Source organism: Caretta caretta, chromosome 2 (assembly GCF_965140235.1).
Source record: "Caretta caretta isolate rCarCar2 chromosome 2, rCarCar1.hap1, whole genome shotgun sequence".
NCBI classification, from domain to species: domain Eukaryota; kingdom Metazoa; phylum Chordata; order Testudines; family Cheloniidae; genus Caretta; species Caretta caretta.
Genome location: NC_134207.1, coordinates 195,677,655 through 195,696,986, shown reverse-complemented (window position 1 = coordinate 195,696,986; position 19,332 = coordinate 195,677,655). Strand labels below are relative to the sequence as shown.

The 19,332-nt window shown below is 43.4% G+C and overlaps 1 protein-coding gene and 1 long non-coding RNA gene across 5 annotated transcripts in view; one reads left to right on the top strand and one right to left on the bottom strand.

Annotated features, from left to right (window-relative positions):
• LOC125631641 (uncharacterized) overlaps window positions 1–18,542 on the top strand; it is a 38,224-nt gene extending 19,682 nt beyond the window's left edge. Inside the window, exons 2-3 of the long non-coding RNA XR_007355000.2 lie at window positions 12,122–12,182; window positions 18,188–18,542. This is a non-coding gene — a long non-coding RNA (uncharacterized LOC125631641). The remainder of the gene's footprint in view (window positions 1–12,121; window positions 12,183–18,187) is intronic.
• GADL1 (glutamate decarboxylase like 1) overlaps window positions 1–19,332 on the bottom strand; it is a 244,640-nt gene that overhangs the window by 197,107 nt on the left and 28,201 nt on the right. For all 4 annotated transcript variants that reach the window (XM_048838655.2, XM_075125722.1, XM_048838656.2 and 1 more), the window contains exons 6-11: window positions 17,209–17,324; window positions 10,785–10,864; window positions 10,619–10,673; window positions 6,800–6,916; window positions 4,009–4,073; window positions 3,669–3,750 (exon numbers count right to left, since the gene is read on the bottom strand). In XM_048838655.2, the coding sequence (XP_048694612.1) occupies window positions 3,669–3,750; window positions 4,009–4,073; window positions 6,800–6,916; window positions 10,619–10,673; window positions 10,785–10,864; window positions 17,209–17,324 (515 nt within the window). The remainder of the gene's footprint in view (window positions 1–3,668; window positions 3,751–4,008; window positions 4,074–6,799; window positions 6,917–10,618; window positions 10,674–10,784; window positions 10,865–17,208; window positions 17,325–19,332) is intronic.

The following is a 19,332-nucleotide window of genomic DNA, read 5'->3' as shown; positions in this document are numbered from 1 at the left end:
ACCGGGACCACTTCACCAAATAAGCGTGGTGAGTGGAGGGCCATCTACTTTCGAGGAGGACACGCTGAACCTGGTCTGGGCACATCCTTTCCTCTCCACCTAACCACTGAGCAGCCATGCCACGAGATGAAGATCTGCCAGGTTGGGGTGGAGGAGGCAGCCCTGGTCCTGAGAGAGCAGGTCCGGGGGGAGTGGCAATGGCCACAGCGGAGCTACCGCCAGGCCTGTGAGGGTCCCGTTCCAAGCCGGGGCAATTAGGAGGACCCAGGCCTTGTCCGTCTTTATCTTCTCCAGGACCCTGCTGATTAGCAGGAACAGGGGAAAGGCATAGAGAAGCCGGCCTGACCAGGACAGGAGAAAGGCGTCGGAGATAGCGCCCCTCCTCGGGCCCCCCCGGAGCAGAACCGGGGGCATCGCCAGCTCTGCCGAGTTGTGAACAGGTCCACCTGGGGAGTTCCCCACCTTTGGAAGAGCCAGTGGGCCACTTCCAAGTGGAGGGATCACTCGTGTTGCGAGGAAAAGTCCCTGCTCAAGTGATCCGCCAATTCATTCCGGGTGCCCGGTAGGTAGAAGGCCTTCCAATGGATGTCGTGGGCTATACAGAAGTCCCACAGCCTGAGGGCTTCGCAGCAGAGGGCAGAGGATCGGGTCCCGCCTTGCCTGTTCATATAGAACATTGAGGCCATCTGCTGCTGTCTCTGGACTGGGAGGAGCGGCAGTGCCGGGATCTACGACGACCACGGGACCACGATCTCGACGTGGAGGACCAGTACTGGCGGTAACAGCTGCTCTGTGAACGGCCTTGAGGGGCAGACCCGCAACAGCGAAAAAACGGCGATCGATGCCCAGGGCTGCGATGTCTTGGTGGAGACTTGGAGCAGGAGTCCGAGTTGACGGCATCAACAACTGTGCCGTGATCAACTGCAGTACCCTCTCCAAGATGAGGACTGATGGTGAAGCCCGCTGCAGTCCCAGCCGATAATCGCTCCTTGAGGACGAGCAGTGCCACAAGTCCCGGACGGACAGAACCCAGCCAGACAGTCTAGTTGGCCTTGTGGGCGATCCACCTGGACTCTGCCCCGAGCAATTGCTGGGCAGTGATCGGTCGGGAACGTTCCCTCGACCCTTTCTCTTTAGGTCCGAGGCTTAAACAACTTGCAAATCTTGTCCCGGGCCACCTGGCACCTTTCGCTGATATGGGTTTCTCCCAAGCAGCGCAAACAGTCTGCGGGCAGGTCACTTCTTGGCATTGAATACCTACAAGAGCTGCACGACTTAAACCCCAGGGCGCGGACCATGCCCCGGCCTGGGCTCACTGACTGACTAAACTAAACAAACAGCTAACTACAGGTACTAACACTGAACGAACGAACAGTTCTGGGGACGAGCTACAGCAAAGCAGGAGCACAGCAGTTCCGACGCACCTTCACTGGCGGCAAGAAGGAACTGAGGGTGGGGGGAGCATGCAGCTCCCCTTATACCGTGCCAGGCAGGCGCCACTCCAGGGGCCGCGCGGGGCGCCCCCCTCCCATGGGTACTGCTAGGGGGAAAACTTCTGGCACTGGTGCATGTGGCAAGCACGTACACCTATTGTGGAATACATGAGCAATCACTCGAAGAAGAAATTGCTATCACCAAAACTGAACAGCTTCATAATTGAATCCGTCAGACTACAGACACAGCAGGTGTTTAAAAAGTAGTCCTATCTACTTGGAGTACAGTAACTCCCCGCTTTACGTCCTCTCGCTTAATGTTGTTTCGATCTTACATCCCTGCTAAATTACAGAACATGCTCCATTTAAAGTTGTGCAATGCTTCGCTATAACGTTGTTTGGCTGCCTGCTTAGTCCACAGCTGGCAGCCCCACATCAGCTCCCCTACGCCACCCTCCCTACAGCGGCACCCACCCGCCGGCAGACCCTGCGAATCAGCGCCTTCCCCCACCTACCCCCGCCTCCTGCCCGTGGCAATCAGCTGGCTTGTGGCGTTCTGGAGGGAGCGGGGAGGAGCGAGCGCACAAGTTTCCCCTCTCTCCCCTGCCTCCCAAATGCCACAAACCAGCTGATTGCCATGGGCAGGAGGCAGGGGAAGGAAGGGGAGAGGCTGTGCAGAGTCCTCACTCCTCCCCCCACCCTCCTGTCCCCTAAACATTGCATGCCAGCTGATTGCTGTGGGCAGGAGGGAGGTGGGAGGAGCAAGGATGCAGCACGCCTCTCCCTCCATCCCCTGCCTGCTGCAATCAGCTGGCTTGCAGCGTTCTGGAAGCAGGGGAGGGAGGGGGAGCCTGCGCACTGAGCCCTCGCTCCTCCCCCCTCCCTCCAGAACACCGCAAGCCAGCTGATTGCCCGTGGGCAGGAGTCAGGGGAGGGAGGGGGGAGGAGCGAGGACGCCGCATGGAGAGTAAAGGGGGAGGGGAGAAGAGGTGGGTTAAGGGTGGGGGCTTGGGGGAAGAGGTGGAGTGGGCGGGCCAAGAGTTATGTCCCCGGCCCCTGGTGCTTGCAGAGTAGGGGAAGCTGCCGCTGCTGTTGTGCAACGTGCTTCTCCTAGCCTACAGCACCTTCAGCCTCCTTGCCTGCCTCATTGTCTCCAGTGCCAGTGGGCTATGCCTGTGTGGGGTAAGGCAGGGGCACCTCCCAACTATAGTACTGTACTGTATGGCAAAAATTCTCTCTCTCTCTCTCCCTGGAACCTAACCCCCCGCATTTACATTCATTCTTATGGGGAAACTGGATTAGCTTAACATCGTTTCACTTAAAGTCGCATTTTTCAGGACCATAACTACAACGTTAAGTGAGGAGTTACTGTAAATGCTAATTCCTGGGAAGGTTACTCAGGAGAAGAGAGTGATTAATTCATGACGGGAAAAATGAAACTTATTTCACTCTATCAGTGTATGCAAGCAGAAACAGGAGAAGTATTGCCCACCTATACCTCCCCAGAAATACCGGTGAGCCATCTCTTTTCCATCTACCTATCCTGCTGATGCACTAGTGCAACGTGCTGAAGTAACTCTGCTGAACACAGCACCTCCTGTCAATCTGTGACAGCACCAACTAAGTCCAGTTGATTTTTATGCAGCATAGCACATCACCGGGACAGGCAGACAGAGAAGTCACCAAATCATATGGAAGATATGGAAGGGATGAAAGAAACACACCAGCACAATGCAGTGAACAATGGGGAGAGGCAAAGGAGCAGTGGTTGCAAGTCGACCTAAAATTTAGTGCAAAGGAAGGAAATATTTAGCCCTAACTGTTTAATGAATGCCACCTAAAGACTAAATACTGCTCCCATCCAAATGGATGAGAGTTTTGCCATGGACTTTGATGGGAGCAAGATCAGTCTCCAAATGCTGGAGACCACTTCATCCTGCATCTTAGTGACTGAGCAGCTTACTTCATGATCTAAAGCAAATAAGTTACAGGAACACCACGTGAAAATTCAACCCTGGTATAACTCTGTTGAGTTTAGTGTCATGGGTGAATTTGGTCCCATATCATTATTTGTCCTTTGTGACATTGTATACATTTTTTACAAGTCTCTACTTTGCATCAGAGAGTGTAGTAAAAATAACTTGCAATTGCTTTCTAATTATCTCCACTTCCATAATACAGCAATGACACACCCCAACTTTAAAGTTGCATTTAAAAGATAACAGGAGGACTTACAGAGTTGTCTTTCACCAGAAGAGCACAGCACTGGATTCCTGCCATCAACATTTTATGGGGATTCCAGGCAACAGAATCAGCCCTGGGGAATTGAGGAAAGAGGTAAAAAACAAATGATTACCCTATAATCACAACTGTAAATAGTAAAAAATGCCCATATATAGTACAAATGTCTATAACAGATTTCTGAATCTTCCCCCCTGCCCCCACCTATAAATTCTGTGGTCTCTTCAATTAAAACAATACTTTGGACATACAAACCCCAAAGAGATTCTTAAGCAGTGCCCCTTCCCAATTAACGCCCTTCCTAGGTGTTCCCATAAGCCATTAAACTATTTACCTGTGAATGCCATGCAGAAGCTTGCGATGCTTCCTTGACATCAAAGCTGAGCCACCCCAAGATGCCTGTTGAGATATTTACATAACCAAGACAATGTTATTTGTATATTCTAATGCTCTATAAGTATTCCCACTGCATTATTTTATAAAGCCTCAATAATCCATCTTATTCGAAAGCAATACTCTGTTTTAAATGTGTGTGATCCTTGCTCATGGTGCGTAATTGTATACTCAGTGACATCAATGTAACCATGTTGAAATCAAGTTGGTTGCACTGGTGTCTAAGAGAGCCCAAATCTGCAAATCTTGTTCACTTGCTCTCTGTAGCACTTACATGAGTAGTGCCATTGACCTCAGTGACAATACTCTCTCAAGTAAAGGCTACTCTATGTAAGTTGCAGAGTCAAGCCCAGAATTTGGGACCACTGACTTTTACTATGGAATACAACGTCTGCAAGCATGTGACAGCAGCACCTAGGGTCTGATGTTGCATCACTGAAATCCATTATCAGAGGGGTAGCAGTGTTAGTCTATATCCACAAAAACAACAAGGAGTCCAGTTCTAATTTTCACTCCATGCATCTGAAGAAGTGGGGTTTTTACCCACAAAAGCTTATGCCCAAATAAATTTGTTAGTCTTTAAGGTGCCACCGGACTCCTCGTTGTTTTACTGAAATCAATGGAATTTTTAACATGGATTCAACATGAGCAGGATTGGACCCCAACTACCTAATAGCTGCAATGAATCTATAAGTCTCAGACATTAATGAAGAGTTTCCATGCAGCTATGCATGGAAAGGGAGATTGTGGGGCACACATCACATAATATGCTTCAATTTTAGACAGCATGGTGAATAGCTCTTGGGATTGAAGCCAATGGCGTGACTGATTCACACCAGTGTAACTGACATCAGACTATGGCCCTGCTGTATAGAGCACTTACATCTACTCAAAATCATTTGATTTTAATTGTTCTTTAGTTTTTTCAAAACTATAAACAGGGCCATATTAGGTGTTCTCTTGATAACCACTGGACTGCACAATGCATAAATCAGCACAGAACTAGGCTTTTAGCGTTCAAACGCTATTTTTAGTGTACATGGGGTTGCTGTTTCTTTTCAGAATGGCCTCTGATCACCATGACTCCTAAAGATTATTTCTGAATTACAAGTTCCTGTGTTTACTTGTTTTCTCTTTCTTATATTCATCACTGATCATATTACAAATATCACTTGACTTCTTTTCTGCAGTTACAAGAGTAACCACTCCACAATTCTGAGCTTGAATAGATATATATGGCTATACAAATTAAAAATATAGGGTTACAACCCCTCTACATGCACACACAAATACCTACCACTAAAAGCGTAAATAAACCAAAGCCCCACTGTCAGCCTACAGTAAGAATTGTCAAACTTTTTCATAATGTGGGCCACATCTTAATAGCAAAGTTGCCGTGCTCACCAAATAGCCTCCCATTCATAATCGTGCAGGACACCTCCCCTTCCTCTGGGATTCAAGTAAGATCCCCGAGGCAACTACAGCAATTGCACACACGGAAAAGTAAAATTTTCCTAATATTAAATTATTATTTTTAGCTTCTTAATATGATTTATCAGCTGGAAACAAGAAAAGCCAGCTCTCTGCAGGCCACTAGCAAGTCCTCCTCAGACTGCAATTTAGGAACCACAGGCCTAGGACAATTATCAGATGAAAAATATTAGATTTAATAAAGCAATGCCCTAACCATGCTATTTCTCCAGCACTTCTATTAAAATGAATAGGGCCAATCCATCAAATCAATGGCAAAACTCACTGACTCAATTAGAAGCATGATCAGGTTAAATATAAAAAAAGTTTGTATTTAAAACTCAGGTCATTGCCATTGCAAAAATCTTAAAGTGTTCAAAATCAAAACAAACAAAATTAAATCTTCCATATAGACCCAGGTCCAGATTTTCCTCTGACTACATTGGTATAAATCCTGAGTAATTCCATAGACTTCAGTCAAGTTATTCTGGATTTATACTAGTGTAATTAATAAGCAGAATCTGGGCTACAAGATTTAATTTTAGATTAAATCATTTTAAAAAATTAACTCTTCGTGTTCATACCAGTAACTCAATGGTTACTCCAGACAGAGATGATAAATTCAACTTTCCAAACTTTCACTTGTATAAGATTAAAACCTTATCATACAATGAAAAAAAGGGTTAGAGAACATTTTATTCTGAGCAGCCCAGGAAAGTTTAAGTGGGTCAACAGGAAAGCCAAATCCACGAATGTGCGACAGCCATCAGTTATTGCGATCAATGCAGATTTTGCTCTCATTTAGACAACTATAAACTCGTTGACTACAAGTCTTGCTAGTCTCACTGGGAACATTTGACTTTGACCCAACTAACAGTAATTATGCTATATCCAGCCCATATTAAGAAGTTGAAAGAATTTGAAGGAATATTTCTATACAATTCTCCTCTTCAAAACTGCATCGGGTTTTGTTGTGTCTTTTGGGTGGGAGGAAGGAGTGGGAGGCGGTTTAGAAGCATTCTTAAAGTACAATCTGGCAATCTGCAAAAAGACTTTGACCAGGTTTCAAAACCCACTTCTTTGCTGGTTTTCAGCAGGCAGAACTTAACAGAGAAAGTGGCTGCATTTCTGCTGCACGTGCAAAGAATGGCAAATGGAACCTGTCTAATTTCTGAGTGCATGGAAATATCACAGCTGCCGAAGAAAGCATCAACAATGCTGAAGCAATACTAACAAACTACATGGTATATAAACTAACTTACATCCACATGCAGCCAAAGGCCATGTTTTTCACAGATATCAGCTATTTTATCCAGAGGATCAAATGCTCCCAACACAGTTGTACCAGCTGTGGCACAGACAAGAAATGGTGCTGCCCCCTGTGAAATGATCCAAAACAAAGAAATGTCATTTGCACCGTTCACATCCTCTAATATGCATGCTGAGCTAAAATATAACGAGGTCTAGAAAAATAGGGCAGGTATAACAGTGTCTACATTTTAGTTTCTCAGCAGTAAAAGGCTAACATATGAGGTACTGTATTTTAAAGTGCTGACTTTCAAAAACCAGCATTCCTGGATGACATATTGTTATGGGCTGGAAGCCACTAGATGCAGACTATATTTTGACAGTTCTGAGCCCTGTAAAGATGAAAGCATGTTCGATAGTTGACATCTCTCTTTTTTTTACTCTAATTGTCATTTCACAATCCTTTCCCCTCTCACTACTGTGTTTGCTGCAGTTCTGCCGAATATTGATGGCACCATTAGCTCAACTATCAGGCAAGGAAGTGACTCCTCATCTCTCAGGGGATCCCACCTGCATTACCTTGCAGTGTTTGTATTCTTCACCCTGCTTAGTGCAGAGGAAGACTGAGCTTGGTAACATTTTCTGCCTTAGCAGGTGCCAGCATATTCTAAAGCTGGAACAATTATCACTAACCCGAATGTCAGTGGCCCATAGCAAGTCACTGTGTCTGTCCTACTCTTCTAAAAATAGTAAGGATTATAGGCAGTGGTTAAACATATAGTGAGATCTTCTTCCATCTCTCTCTCAGACAGATTAGATAGATTGAGTAGTGAAACCTTTGGCAGCTTTGAGGTCTCTGGCAATTCTCTTTCCCTTTTGGCCTCAGCGGCAAAAGTTTTCCTTTTTAGTTAATCCTAGCAGGGTGATTACAATAGTAGATGGAATTCTGCCCTTCCGATACAAGCTTGTAGCTCTTACTGATGTCAGTGAGACTTGCACATGCAACCAGGTTTGCAATTACTTAGGAAGCTAAATTCATCCCAAGCAGCACTGAGCGATGGAATTCTCAGGTCAATGGGAGCTGTTAGTCCTCTGCACCACTCAAGGTCATGCCCAAACTGGTATTAAACTGTTGAATTTGGGATTTCATCAACTACACGTTTAATTTTAGGCTAACAAGAGGGACCTCTCTCCGATTTATTTTTAGGGCCAGATCCTCAGCTGATGTAAATCAGCGCAGCTCCATTCATTTCAATTTATAGCAGTTGACAATCTGGCAATGTGATGTTTTATTTCGAATGAAATCCAGATCAATTTTAAACATCTATTGAAGACATATAGGCTTCATTCACAATTACACTAAAACAACCTTACACCTAACCATGTCAAAGGGCCTTGCAGGGGGAGTCAATTTTACTTACACTTCCAGAGCAGTGTAAAGTGGCCTTAGTGTAAATGAGACTCAGGCCCATATGTTCACAAAAATCTCAATCTGTAATGTCCCTCTGAACTTTTGTTCATTCCTCTCACAGTCTAAAACAAGTCAACTAATCTGAAACACAACAAAAGAGCCTGAAACTAAAGTACCCAGTGAAGCAACACTTCCGCCATGGCAATAACTCTATGTACTGATTACATTTAACAAAAAATAATTAAAGAATCCCTGCTGGTCTGCTCCCACAGTAAACAAACAGGCAAAGCCAAAACTCCCACTGAAGCCAACAAGGGGTTTGCCTGAATTAGGCCAACAGGATTGGGTCCTCTATGAATTCTTGATAACGACCATAACATTTTTAGTAAGTAAGGGAAGCATGTTTTTATTCTGCTTGCCGCTATATTTAAGCAAATCCTCTTTTCTGAGTTTTTTTCCTTTTTGCTTTAAGTTCCAGGTCTAGTTGTATCTTGTTAGTAAAGAGGCCTAGGGTTTTTGTCTATTATGCCTTATGCAGTGTTAGTCCCAGGATATTAGATAGACAAGGTGGGTAAGATCATATCTTTTTTTGAACCAACTGCTGTTGGTGAGAGACAAGTTTTCAAGCTTACACAATGCTCTTCTTCATGTCTGGACTCTATGGAAGCTTGTCTCTCTCACCAACAGAAGCTGGTCCAACAGAAGATATTACCTCACCCACTTTGTCTCTTTGTTATGCTTTATAGAACACTCATGCAGTTCCACCACTGCAGAATAGGAAAAAATAGTCCTCTGGTGTGATAAGAATATTTACTGCAATTCACTGAGACATATTGCTGTGGAAAAAGTATAAAATGGCATTTAATCAAGGAGAGAGGTACTTACAGAACCTAAACTGAAATGAGAGAACCTTTCAAAGTGCTTGTCATTCCCATTTCAAGGCAAATGAAACAATAATAAACATTCATCAAAGAAAGAAAATCTGTAACCAGAACATTTTTAATAAGGAAAAGGTTTTCTTTTCTATAAAAATCAGTGCAAAACAAATGGATTTAGCCCACTCTTATTTTAGGTGCTTTTCTTTAAAATCATCCCAAAAAAAAAAATATCTATCAACAGTTCATTCACAGGCCAAGAAAGGAAAGTCCTTTTCTTACCTGAGCAAGGAATTTTTCCCTATTAGCCCAGCTAATGTATTACTTTTTAGTTGCCCAGTTTTATTTTCACTTCTGCTTTCTCCTACCTGCTCAAAATGAGTGAAGTTTAGCTCTTCTCCTTCAGCTGTCTGGGAGAGGGGAGGGGGGGAAGGAGGAGGAATTTGTTTTGCTATACAATTAAGCCCACAATAAATCAGTAGTCAGTCAACTAACTATGGTACACAGTGGGGAAATAACTGTCAGTTTTTGGTTAAGGATATACCTGTAAGTCAGCCCTTATTGAAAGCTCAGTGTCTTTTTCATTTACTCAGTGTGCAAGGCAGGATGGTGCAAGGCAGGTTGGGACTGTCACTTCTGACTTCATTGCAAAGTAGGTGTAAGTGTCAGCCCCATTGTGTGTGGTCCAGCACATTAACATCCTAGATGACACACCAGCTGTCTGTATGCGATTCCCAGATTGAGAACTAAGGGCTCAATCCCAGCCCTTACTGCTTTGATGCACAAGTTGGGTGCACAGAGGAAGGCCCAGCTGGCCAACCCAAGGAGAGATGATCTGCATCTTAGGAGTCATGCTGTAGCCCCCAAGCTAGCGAGTTCATAAGCTACTGTCAGTAACAAGCACTAACTGGCAAACTGTCGGCACACACTTTGCTGCTGCTCAAAGGAGCAGCAAAATACATCCCACAGTGCATTACCCTATCCCTGCAAATGCTACCCCCACCCATCTTCCTGGATGTCAGGATCCCTGGAGGAACATAAACACTGGATGGAGTCTCTGATCCCTGTCACTGCAGTGAGCGGGGTGGAATGTGATACTACATGCTAAGACAACAGGCCTTTATTGCACATACTTCCTAATATTTGCTGATTCTTCTCTTATAGCTTTTGCTACAGTTAAGATTGTTACATTATAAATCAAGAAAGCAGCAACAGTTTAAAGCAATGCATTCATCATGTCAATTTACGAAGGCTTGAGGGCAAACGGAATATTGTGAGCAGAAAAGATGTACTAGAGTCCTTCAGAGCAGCATTACTTGATCTCATGATTAACACGAGCAAAGGCCTTGGGAAACGTTAATGGCCTTGTACAGCAAATCCCCCGGAATTCCTGACTTACTGAACAATTTGTGGCAAGCAGGTTGCACGCATAAGAATATGTGTATATGAACTGCCCTATTGTAACTTTCGCTCACTCTTATTCCCCTTTCCTTCATTCAAATGCACAAGCGCGCAGCCTGCATACTCGCTCTCTCCCCACCTCTCACCTCTTTCCTGGCCCGCTGGACTTGTTTCTCCAGTTCCTCAGGTATCATCTTACCTCTAAGGGACACAGATTTAAAACTTTTTCAGTTATGTTCAAATAGGTTACTTACTTACAGCACTACTGCATTTTAAAAGGATCAGACTATGGCAATGGCTCCGTTTCCTTACCTTTCATCTGTTGTGATGAAGTAAACATTCTGCGTGCCAATCCCCAGGAAAGAAGCTGCCTTGTTCATGGAGTAATGACACTGAGTAAATGAAAAAGACATCAAAAAAGTAAACAAGCAATTTAAAAAAAGCTTGACATGGCGCATAATGACATCAATATTTGACAAAGGTCACAACACTAACTATATTTCCTAATACAAACAACAAATTGTGAATGCTGTGCAGAAACAAAATAGCTAAAGTCAAATGACACGCACTGAATGGTACAGTAGATAAAGAGGCAAAGAGTAATGTGGTTGACATTTAAGATATTGTTATGGTATCTTTTTATCAGTATCTTCACACAAATGTGCACACAAAAACCTGCTTCTCATTTATACTAAAGCAGGGATTCTCAAACTGGGGGTCAGGACCTCTCAGGGGGTCACAAGATTATTATATGGGGGGTCACGAGTGGTCAGCCTCCACCCCAAACCCTGCTTTGCCTCCAGCATTTATAATGGTGTTAAAGTGTTTTTAATTTATAAGTGGGGGGGAGGTCGTGCTCATAGGCATGCTATGTGAAAGGGATCACCAATACAAAACTTTGAGAACCACTGTACGCAGCACAAAGGGGCCATAAAAGTAGAAATAAACATACACTAGTCCACATTACACCACTCTAGCAGTGTGAAGGGGCCTTAAAGTGGGTGTTTACATTATGAGAGTGGTATAAAGTGGCCTTAGTGTGAATAAGAATCAAGTTAACAATCTCTGCACTGTAGTTTGCAGTTTTTCTTCTGTTTAATGCAAAGATTCAAAGTTTCATATTTTACCATACTTCTAAATTCCATATTTGTGACCTAGGGCTTGACTACTCATGGAGTTATTCTAAAGTAACTCCATGTGAAGACACTTACTCCAAAATAAGAGTGCCTTGTTCTGATTTATCTTAGTTCACGGTCACAGTTAGCTATTGCACTTTAAATTCACACCCTGCCTTAATCCAAATTAACCTTCAAGTTTAGACAAGCCTTGAGGATTCGATCCTTCAAGGTACTGAGAAGCACCTGCAAGATGCTAAATGCATTCATCTCCCATAAAAGCTAGTGGATACTGATGAGCCCTTAGCATCTCACACAAGCTCTCAGTATCTTGCAGCATTAAGGCTTGCCCTAAATCTGACAGGACATATTAAAATTGCTCTTGTTGAAAAACGGTAAGCAAATCCTTCATGTTATTATTTTAGGGGTTATAATAACAACATACATTCCAACAACCCTGACGACGTCTAGAATGGTTTCTTTTCATACAGGAGATGAAGCCAGGTGGTTAATTAATTCCATTTTCTTCCACAGGGTTCACACAAATGCAGTTACAGAGGAACATAACTATGAAAAATGTACAGCACTTTAATGTGTGAGTATGAATATATCAAGGGTATTCAAGCCTGTCACGCTTATTTTGATGAGATGGATCATCTCAAAGGGTATTCTTTTTCTTTTCTTTTTTTCCTTTTCTTTAAACCAGGAAATTTTTCCTTTCAACTAAATGAACACAAAATACTAACAGCTAATATCAGTCAGTCAATCTTTAAAATGTTTAATTTTCTAACATGACACATTCACAAAACCTTTAGGAGTCATTCATTTAGACTACTGCAAGAATAATAGTATACATAGGTGGACAATTAAGCTTGTGTTCCATCAAATTACATCACTAACTGGTAATATATTATAGATCTGCAATGTTTTTTGTTCATGAGAGATTCAGATTCCAGCAACAGAGAGTTTCAAATTATTTCTGAATGATTAAATAAATTAATAACAGCAATTTAAAAAAAAAAAAAAAAGCTAGCTTATACCACTGACTTTTAACACTAGGTTCAAACGAAAAGCACGACACTGAGTCACTTGGAATAATCAAATTGCTCCAGAAAGCGATGGATCTGCAAAATCTAGAAGTTGGTAGATAAAAGCAGATCACCGAATCACAGTGGAGAGGGGCAAGGAAGAAGAACATAAGTGCAGCTTCAGCATTTGAGATACTGAGAGACAAAAATAATGGGAACTGACTGAATCCCCAAGAAAAACAACATGTAGCTGTGTCATTTCTGGACTTTAAGTCCAATCTGCTCCCATTGAAATGGAAGATGTGCCACGGATTTCAATGGGAGCAAAAACAGACCTTAAGTGTATGGCCAGAAGCTATCACTATAAAAATGATAAGAGTTGTGCCAGAGCATAGCTTTGGAGTGCTTCCACCACGGGACTAAAAGGAAGTCTCCAAAATATACTGGCTTCAAAGATCTCTCTTATTATTTCCTAAACACACTAATGTAATAAGTTACATAGCACCATATTAGCAAAAGATACACAGGTATTTACAGAAACTAGAGTCAAATCTACAGTGTCAATCCTTTATAACAGTGCTTAGAGTTCCCATTTTAAGTAAGCTCTTTGCAATCTTCTTTTGAGGAAGATATAATATCTGTAATCATTCAGGTTGGAAAAAGAAACCTTTTCAAACCACAAGACCAAATTGAATACTAGTACATTTAAAATGGGGTGTGGGGAGAGTATATGAGATTATTTTGACTAGGGAATGAAAGACTTAGTATTTTTTGTTGTAATTCCAAACACTATGTAACCTTGTCCTGCACTCATGCAGACAGAATAAAAAATTAATATTTACTTGTTTTTGAAAAGTTTTCTGGAAACCAAGCACATAAAGCAACTATGTTATTATGAGATGGCTTTATTACTCATTATGTCTATTGTAATCTCAGTAGCAGATCAGAGGGGTTGCTTAATATCGTACTCTCATACTTCGTTTACATGAGGGTGGGCAAACTACAGCCCGCGGGCTGGATCCAGCCCATCAGGGCTTTGGATCCGGCCCCCGGGATTGCCAGCCCCATGGCACCGCGGGCCCTGCACCGCTCCCAGAAGTGGTGGGCACCACATCCCTGCGGCCCCTGAGAGGGGCACCAAGGGCTCCATGTGCTGCCCTTGCCTGCAGGCACCACGCCCTGCAGGTCCCATTGACAAGGAATGGGGAACCGTGGCCAATGGGAGCTTCGGGGGAGGTATCCACAGGCGAAGGCAGTGCTTGGAGCCCTCTGCCCCCGCCTCCCCCAGGGGCCACAGGGACGTGGTGCCGGAGCGGCGTGGGGCCAGGGCAGGCAGGGAGCCTGCCTTAGCCCCGGTGCGTGCCGCTGGCACCCTGGAGCCACTCCAGGTAAGCGGTGCTGGGCTGGATCCCGCACCCCAAATCCCTCCTGCACCCCCTTGCACAGCCCAACCTCCTGCCCTGAGCCCCCAACCCCATGTCTCACCCTGCACCCCCTCCTGCCCCCCAACCCCCTGTCCTGAGCCCCCGAATACACCCTGCACCCCCTCCCACACCCCAACCCCAGCCCTACATTCATGGCCCTGCATGCAATTTCCCCACCCAGATGTGGCCCTTGGGCCAAAAAGTTTGCCCATCCCTGGTTTACATGTATGATCAAGTCACATCGGAGGGGTTCCATTTCATCACACCAAAAAACTACCAGCATTAAAGTATCCATTGCAATTTCTCATGCATTTCTTTTCTTCTCTTATTCTCAATTTCACTGCATTCTCAACTTTCTGGCCCACCACAATGTTCTTATTCCCGAACAAAATCAGATAAGACTCAAATATAATGAAAAGGAAAGTGATAAAAATGTGGTTAATGACTGTAGCTTGAGTTGTACTCAGTTATGTATTACAGGTTCAGAAACACTAACTAAAACTCAGGAAGGCAGGATACTAATAATTTTTCTGCTGCTACCTCAAGTGATACTGAGGAACTGTCCAGCAACGGTATGTGCAGTTTCCTCCATAAATCACCATTTTTTCAAGTATCTAAGGATTTTGTATCTTTTTGAGTTAGAGTGTATGTTATCTAAACTTACTTTACCTTTCAGCAAAAGAGCAGAGACTGCCTATAATGGCATGTAACCAACCTGTGACTGTGAGCAGCAAATGTCCCATCACCAGCCATTGGTGATGGGACACTAGATGGGGAGGGCTCTGAGTTACTACAGAGAATTCTTTCCTAGGTGTCTGGCTGGCAGGTCTTGCCCACATGCTCTGGGTCTATCTGATCGCCACATTTGGGGTTGGGAAGGAATTTCCCCCTGGGTCAGATTGGCAGAGACCCTGGGGGGGTTTCGCCTTCCTCTGCAGCATGGGGCACAGGTCACTTGCAGGTTTAAACTAGTGTAAATGGTGAATTCTCTGTAACTTGAAATGTTTAACCCATGATTTGAGGACTTCCCTAACCTCTAGCTGAATTATTGGTCTATTACAGGAGTGTGTGGGTGAGGTTCTGTGCCCTGCAATGTGCAGGAGATTAGAACAGATGATCATGATGGTCCCTTCTGGCCTTAAAGTCTGAGAGCAGGTCTATATTAGAAGTGCTACATCGGCGTAGTCTGGTAAAGACGCCTTATGCTGATGGGAGAGCACTCTCCCACAGGCATAATTACACCACCTATGCAAGAGGAAGACAGTGCTTAGGTCACTGTAGCCTGCGTCACTCAGGGGATGTCTTTTTCACACCCCTGAGCGACGTAAGTTAGGTCAACTTAAGCGGGAGTACAGACCTGCCCTCAGTCTAACACCTCCTGAAGAACAGTACCACATTGACACTGAGTGCCTGCCTGAGAACACCACTGCTGTGCAACACTAACAGACCACCTCCTACAGTGCTAGAAGCTCAAATGTAAGACATGGCTTTGAGACTAAGCCATAAAATGAGGGCCGTAGACCAGTCAGTATGCTCTGACCACTGTTGATGCTGAGCAGTATCAGCTCATTGTCTCCTTGTGCTCCCCCATCTCTTTGTCTTATCCACTTCTTGTCTCTATTTAGATAGTAAGCTCTGCAGGGCAGAGACCAATCTCTTTATTGTAGGTTTGTACATCACAACGGGTCCCTGGCCCTTAGGTACTATTCAATACAAATAAACAAAACATGATAAATAATAATAGAAAGTTGGCATTATGGTGTATCAAATTCTTGAGTTTAAGCAGTTTTTCATATAACTGCAATAATCAAATCATATCTGAGGCAAACTATTTTGAAAAACAGAAGTGAGATAATACCAAATCTGGGTGGAACAGAAGTAAACATGGGTCAAAAATTAGGATCTCTACTAAAATATATGTCTCCTCCCTTTTAAACTGATAAAAATTCTAGCACTTCTGTACAATGCCAATTAAAATAACTAAAGATATTACAACAAATGCTAGGGGCACAGGTAGAAGTACTGGGTATGTAGGTACCAACAAGAGAGAGGAAGGATGGTCTTGTGGTTAAGGCAATAAAGAGGGATTCAGGACAGCTGGGTTCAGTCCCTGACACTGCCATAGAATTTTTCTCTGATCCTTGGGCAAGCCATGTGATCTTCCTGTGTCCAGGTTCCCATTTGAAAAACTGGGATGATAAGTCTTTGCCTTGTCCATTTATACTGTAAGCTTTTGGGGGCCGTAAGCACTTAAGGGTGGGGACTGTACTATTACTGTATTTGTGTACATTTCCAAGCAAAATGCGGCCCAGATCTCCACTGGGGCATCTAACTGCTATTGTAATAGAAGTAACAATAATAGATAAATAGATACCACCACCTGTGCCAATCTAATCTCAAACACAACTATACTCAACCTAGTTTATTTAAAGGGTTGTGAATGTCACAAAGCCCAAGGGGCGGAGATGTAGGTGGGAGAAAAGAGGCTCTAATTAAAGGCTGAAGCTCTGAAGGAGGATTAGTGCCCGTGGACATCCCTCCTACTCCAGTCTCCCACCTGAGTTTTGCATATGTTATGTTTGAAAGCTTTAAAACAGGAAGAAGTTTTTAGATTCTTTAAAGTAGGTTATTAAAGCAGCGTTGTTCAGAGAGCTTCAGTGAAAGGTTTTGCTAGGATTCTCTTTGTTGGATTTGATTCTCCACTCCAGCCAAGCTGTGCTCAGAGCCAGTGGAGAAGGGGGACTGCAGGGAGCCAGTTGTAGCTTTCTAACTATTGACTGCCTGGCCCCAACATAAGCTTAAGCTGCAGGATAGTAGCTTTAACTTACATTACTGATGGATGTTCCTGCTAGACCTTATGTCAGTGGGAAATCAAACATAGTGGAGCTCTGTTTCACCACAACCCCTCCCCATCCTGCCCCTGACACAACCTCCTCTTCTCCCAACACCAGAGATAGGAAGGAGGTGGAGAGTTTCTCTGTACAGGGGGAATTCACCACCAGTCATCTCCACACACCATGTTTCCCACTGTATGAAGACGACCCTTTTATTATGCTTGAAACAGCATTAGACACACAATCAAACAATGGAAATGTACAAGCACATGCGGAAGAAAAAAAAAAGTTCATTAATTAAAAGTCTATAATGAATATGTGTGCAATTTCTTTACCTCTTCCGATGTAAACAGGACTAGTCTTGGCAACCCTGAAAGCCCCTTTTCCTTTATGTCAGGACAATATTTATACCTAGCTAAGTTCATAGCATACATATTAGAAACAGAGCCACCTGTAAAAAACAAAACAAAAAAACACACAAAACATATTCGATTATATTTTAGAAATTCAAACAAACAAGTACGTCTTGGCACTCATCTTGTGCTGTTAGCACCTAGCTCATAAATTAAAACCACAAAACTAGCCTGTAACTATATCGCTCATAGCCCAGTCCTTACTCAGCAGCCTGAGAGATGAGAGAAGAAAAGGAGGCTTTGCTGCTTGCTTGGAAGGTTAAAGGATCTGGGCTGTAGTGGACCAAATGGCAGGGGAATGATTCCAGAAACCAAGTCCTCAAAGAGAATGTCTGGGCACCAGTTCCTTCTGGTATACATTGTGGGATCTCCAGGGCCTCTGCTGATCTCAATGGTGGCAGTACACCAGAGAGAGAGAGATGGTCCCTTACGCAACCAGGTCTCAATCCATTTAGGGAGGAAAGGGGAAAGACAATGAGGAGGAATTGGAAGGAGTTGAAGATCTCTAGGAGACGATCTGGAAGGGAAATGGAAGAGCTCAAGGAGACAGATGGGATTTTTTTTTAAAGCAAGATTGGCTTATATGAAAAATCAGTTTATGGAAGCTAAAATAATCAAGATACAATTAATGCACTAAAGAACCTTTTAGTGTCCTCAGGTATGTTTTGAGTAAATTTTCTTTAAAAAAAAAAATCTGCAGAATATGCAGAGGTTTTTCTAAAAATATACAGAATCTAGGACAACCAAAAAAAAAAATCCACAAATTTGGTACAATTTCCCACAAATTTCCCATGTCTTTAATTATGGTTAATTTACTTTTCTACCACTTATTGGTGGGATACATTAACTATTTCTCATCCCCTCCACTAACTATATTTTAACATTTTCTTCTCTTTCACAGGAAGCAGGTTGAAGAATCTTACAGCTTGGTTTCTTGATGCTAATAACTCGGGACAGAAAGATTTTGGGGCTAAACTGTTACATTCCATTCTCCCTGTGCACCTGTATCTGAAATATATTGACAATATTGCTACTTTTAAAAAAAAGTATTAAAATGTAGCCTTTAAAAAAAAATTAACCCAGAAATATTTCATGGTCTACCTGCTCATATCATTTCAAAACCGTATCACACCAAAAGGAGTTTGCTCAAGTCATTCCTACTAAGATAAACATGGACACCCAAAATGTAGGCAGTGTACACAGAGGTGTACCCTGTCACACCACTGACTGGCTTTCATGCATACAGTTACAAAGATGCTGACAGAAGAGAAGAGTAACCGGGAATGGTGAGCACAAGTTGTACATGTGATACCCACTGATATAAAGATGTAAAGTGCAGGGGTGCACTGCGCCTGACCCTCGTGTGGGTGCATGGGTCAGGCATCTTGCACAAGGGACAGGCACAATCACAGCCCTGTGCTAGAGACTGACAACCAGCTCAAAGGCTGTCCCCTTCGTAGCAGTCAGTGGAGCTGGCTAGCAGTACAGAACGGAGCACTGCAGGGTAGTGCAGTATATGAACCCCTCCTACATGCTCCAGAGACACAATCACCCTCTGAGGTAGTACAACTTCACCCCACATCTCAGCGCCGGGCTCTATGTAAACTATATAACGTGGCCCATAACAGCTAATACATTGCTTGGAGGCCTCCTGCAATGTATTTTGTAAAGCACTTGTGGCCCTCTGAAACTATGACCACTTTAAATAACCCAATCTCACCCCAAATTCAATCTGAGTTAATTAGCTCATACTCATAGAACTGGAGCCTGAGACAGCTGCCCACTCAGGTCACTAAAGGTGATCTTATCATTGATATTAATGAGAACTGGGTGGGCTCCAATTCCAGGGTCTCTAGAATTCGTTCTGTGTAATTTTTTTTGTTAATTGATCCATACAGCTGCTTTTGTTTCATGTGACCATACAGATTCATAGGATTTTTATTATGATGGTCTAGAAGCTTGGGTAAAATAACTTTATTAAAGCCAAAAGTCCTTGCGTCATCTGATTTTGTATGCTTTTTTGCGTACACAATACAAGTTAAATAA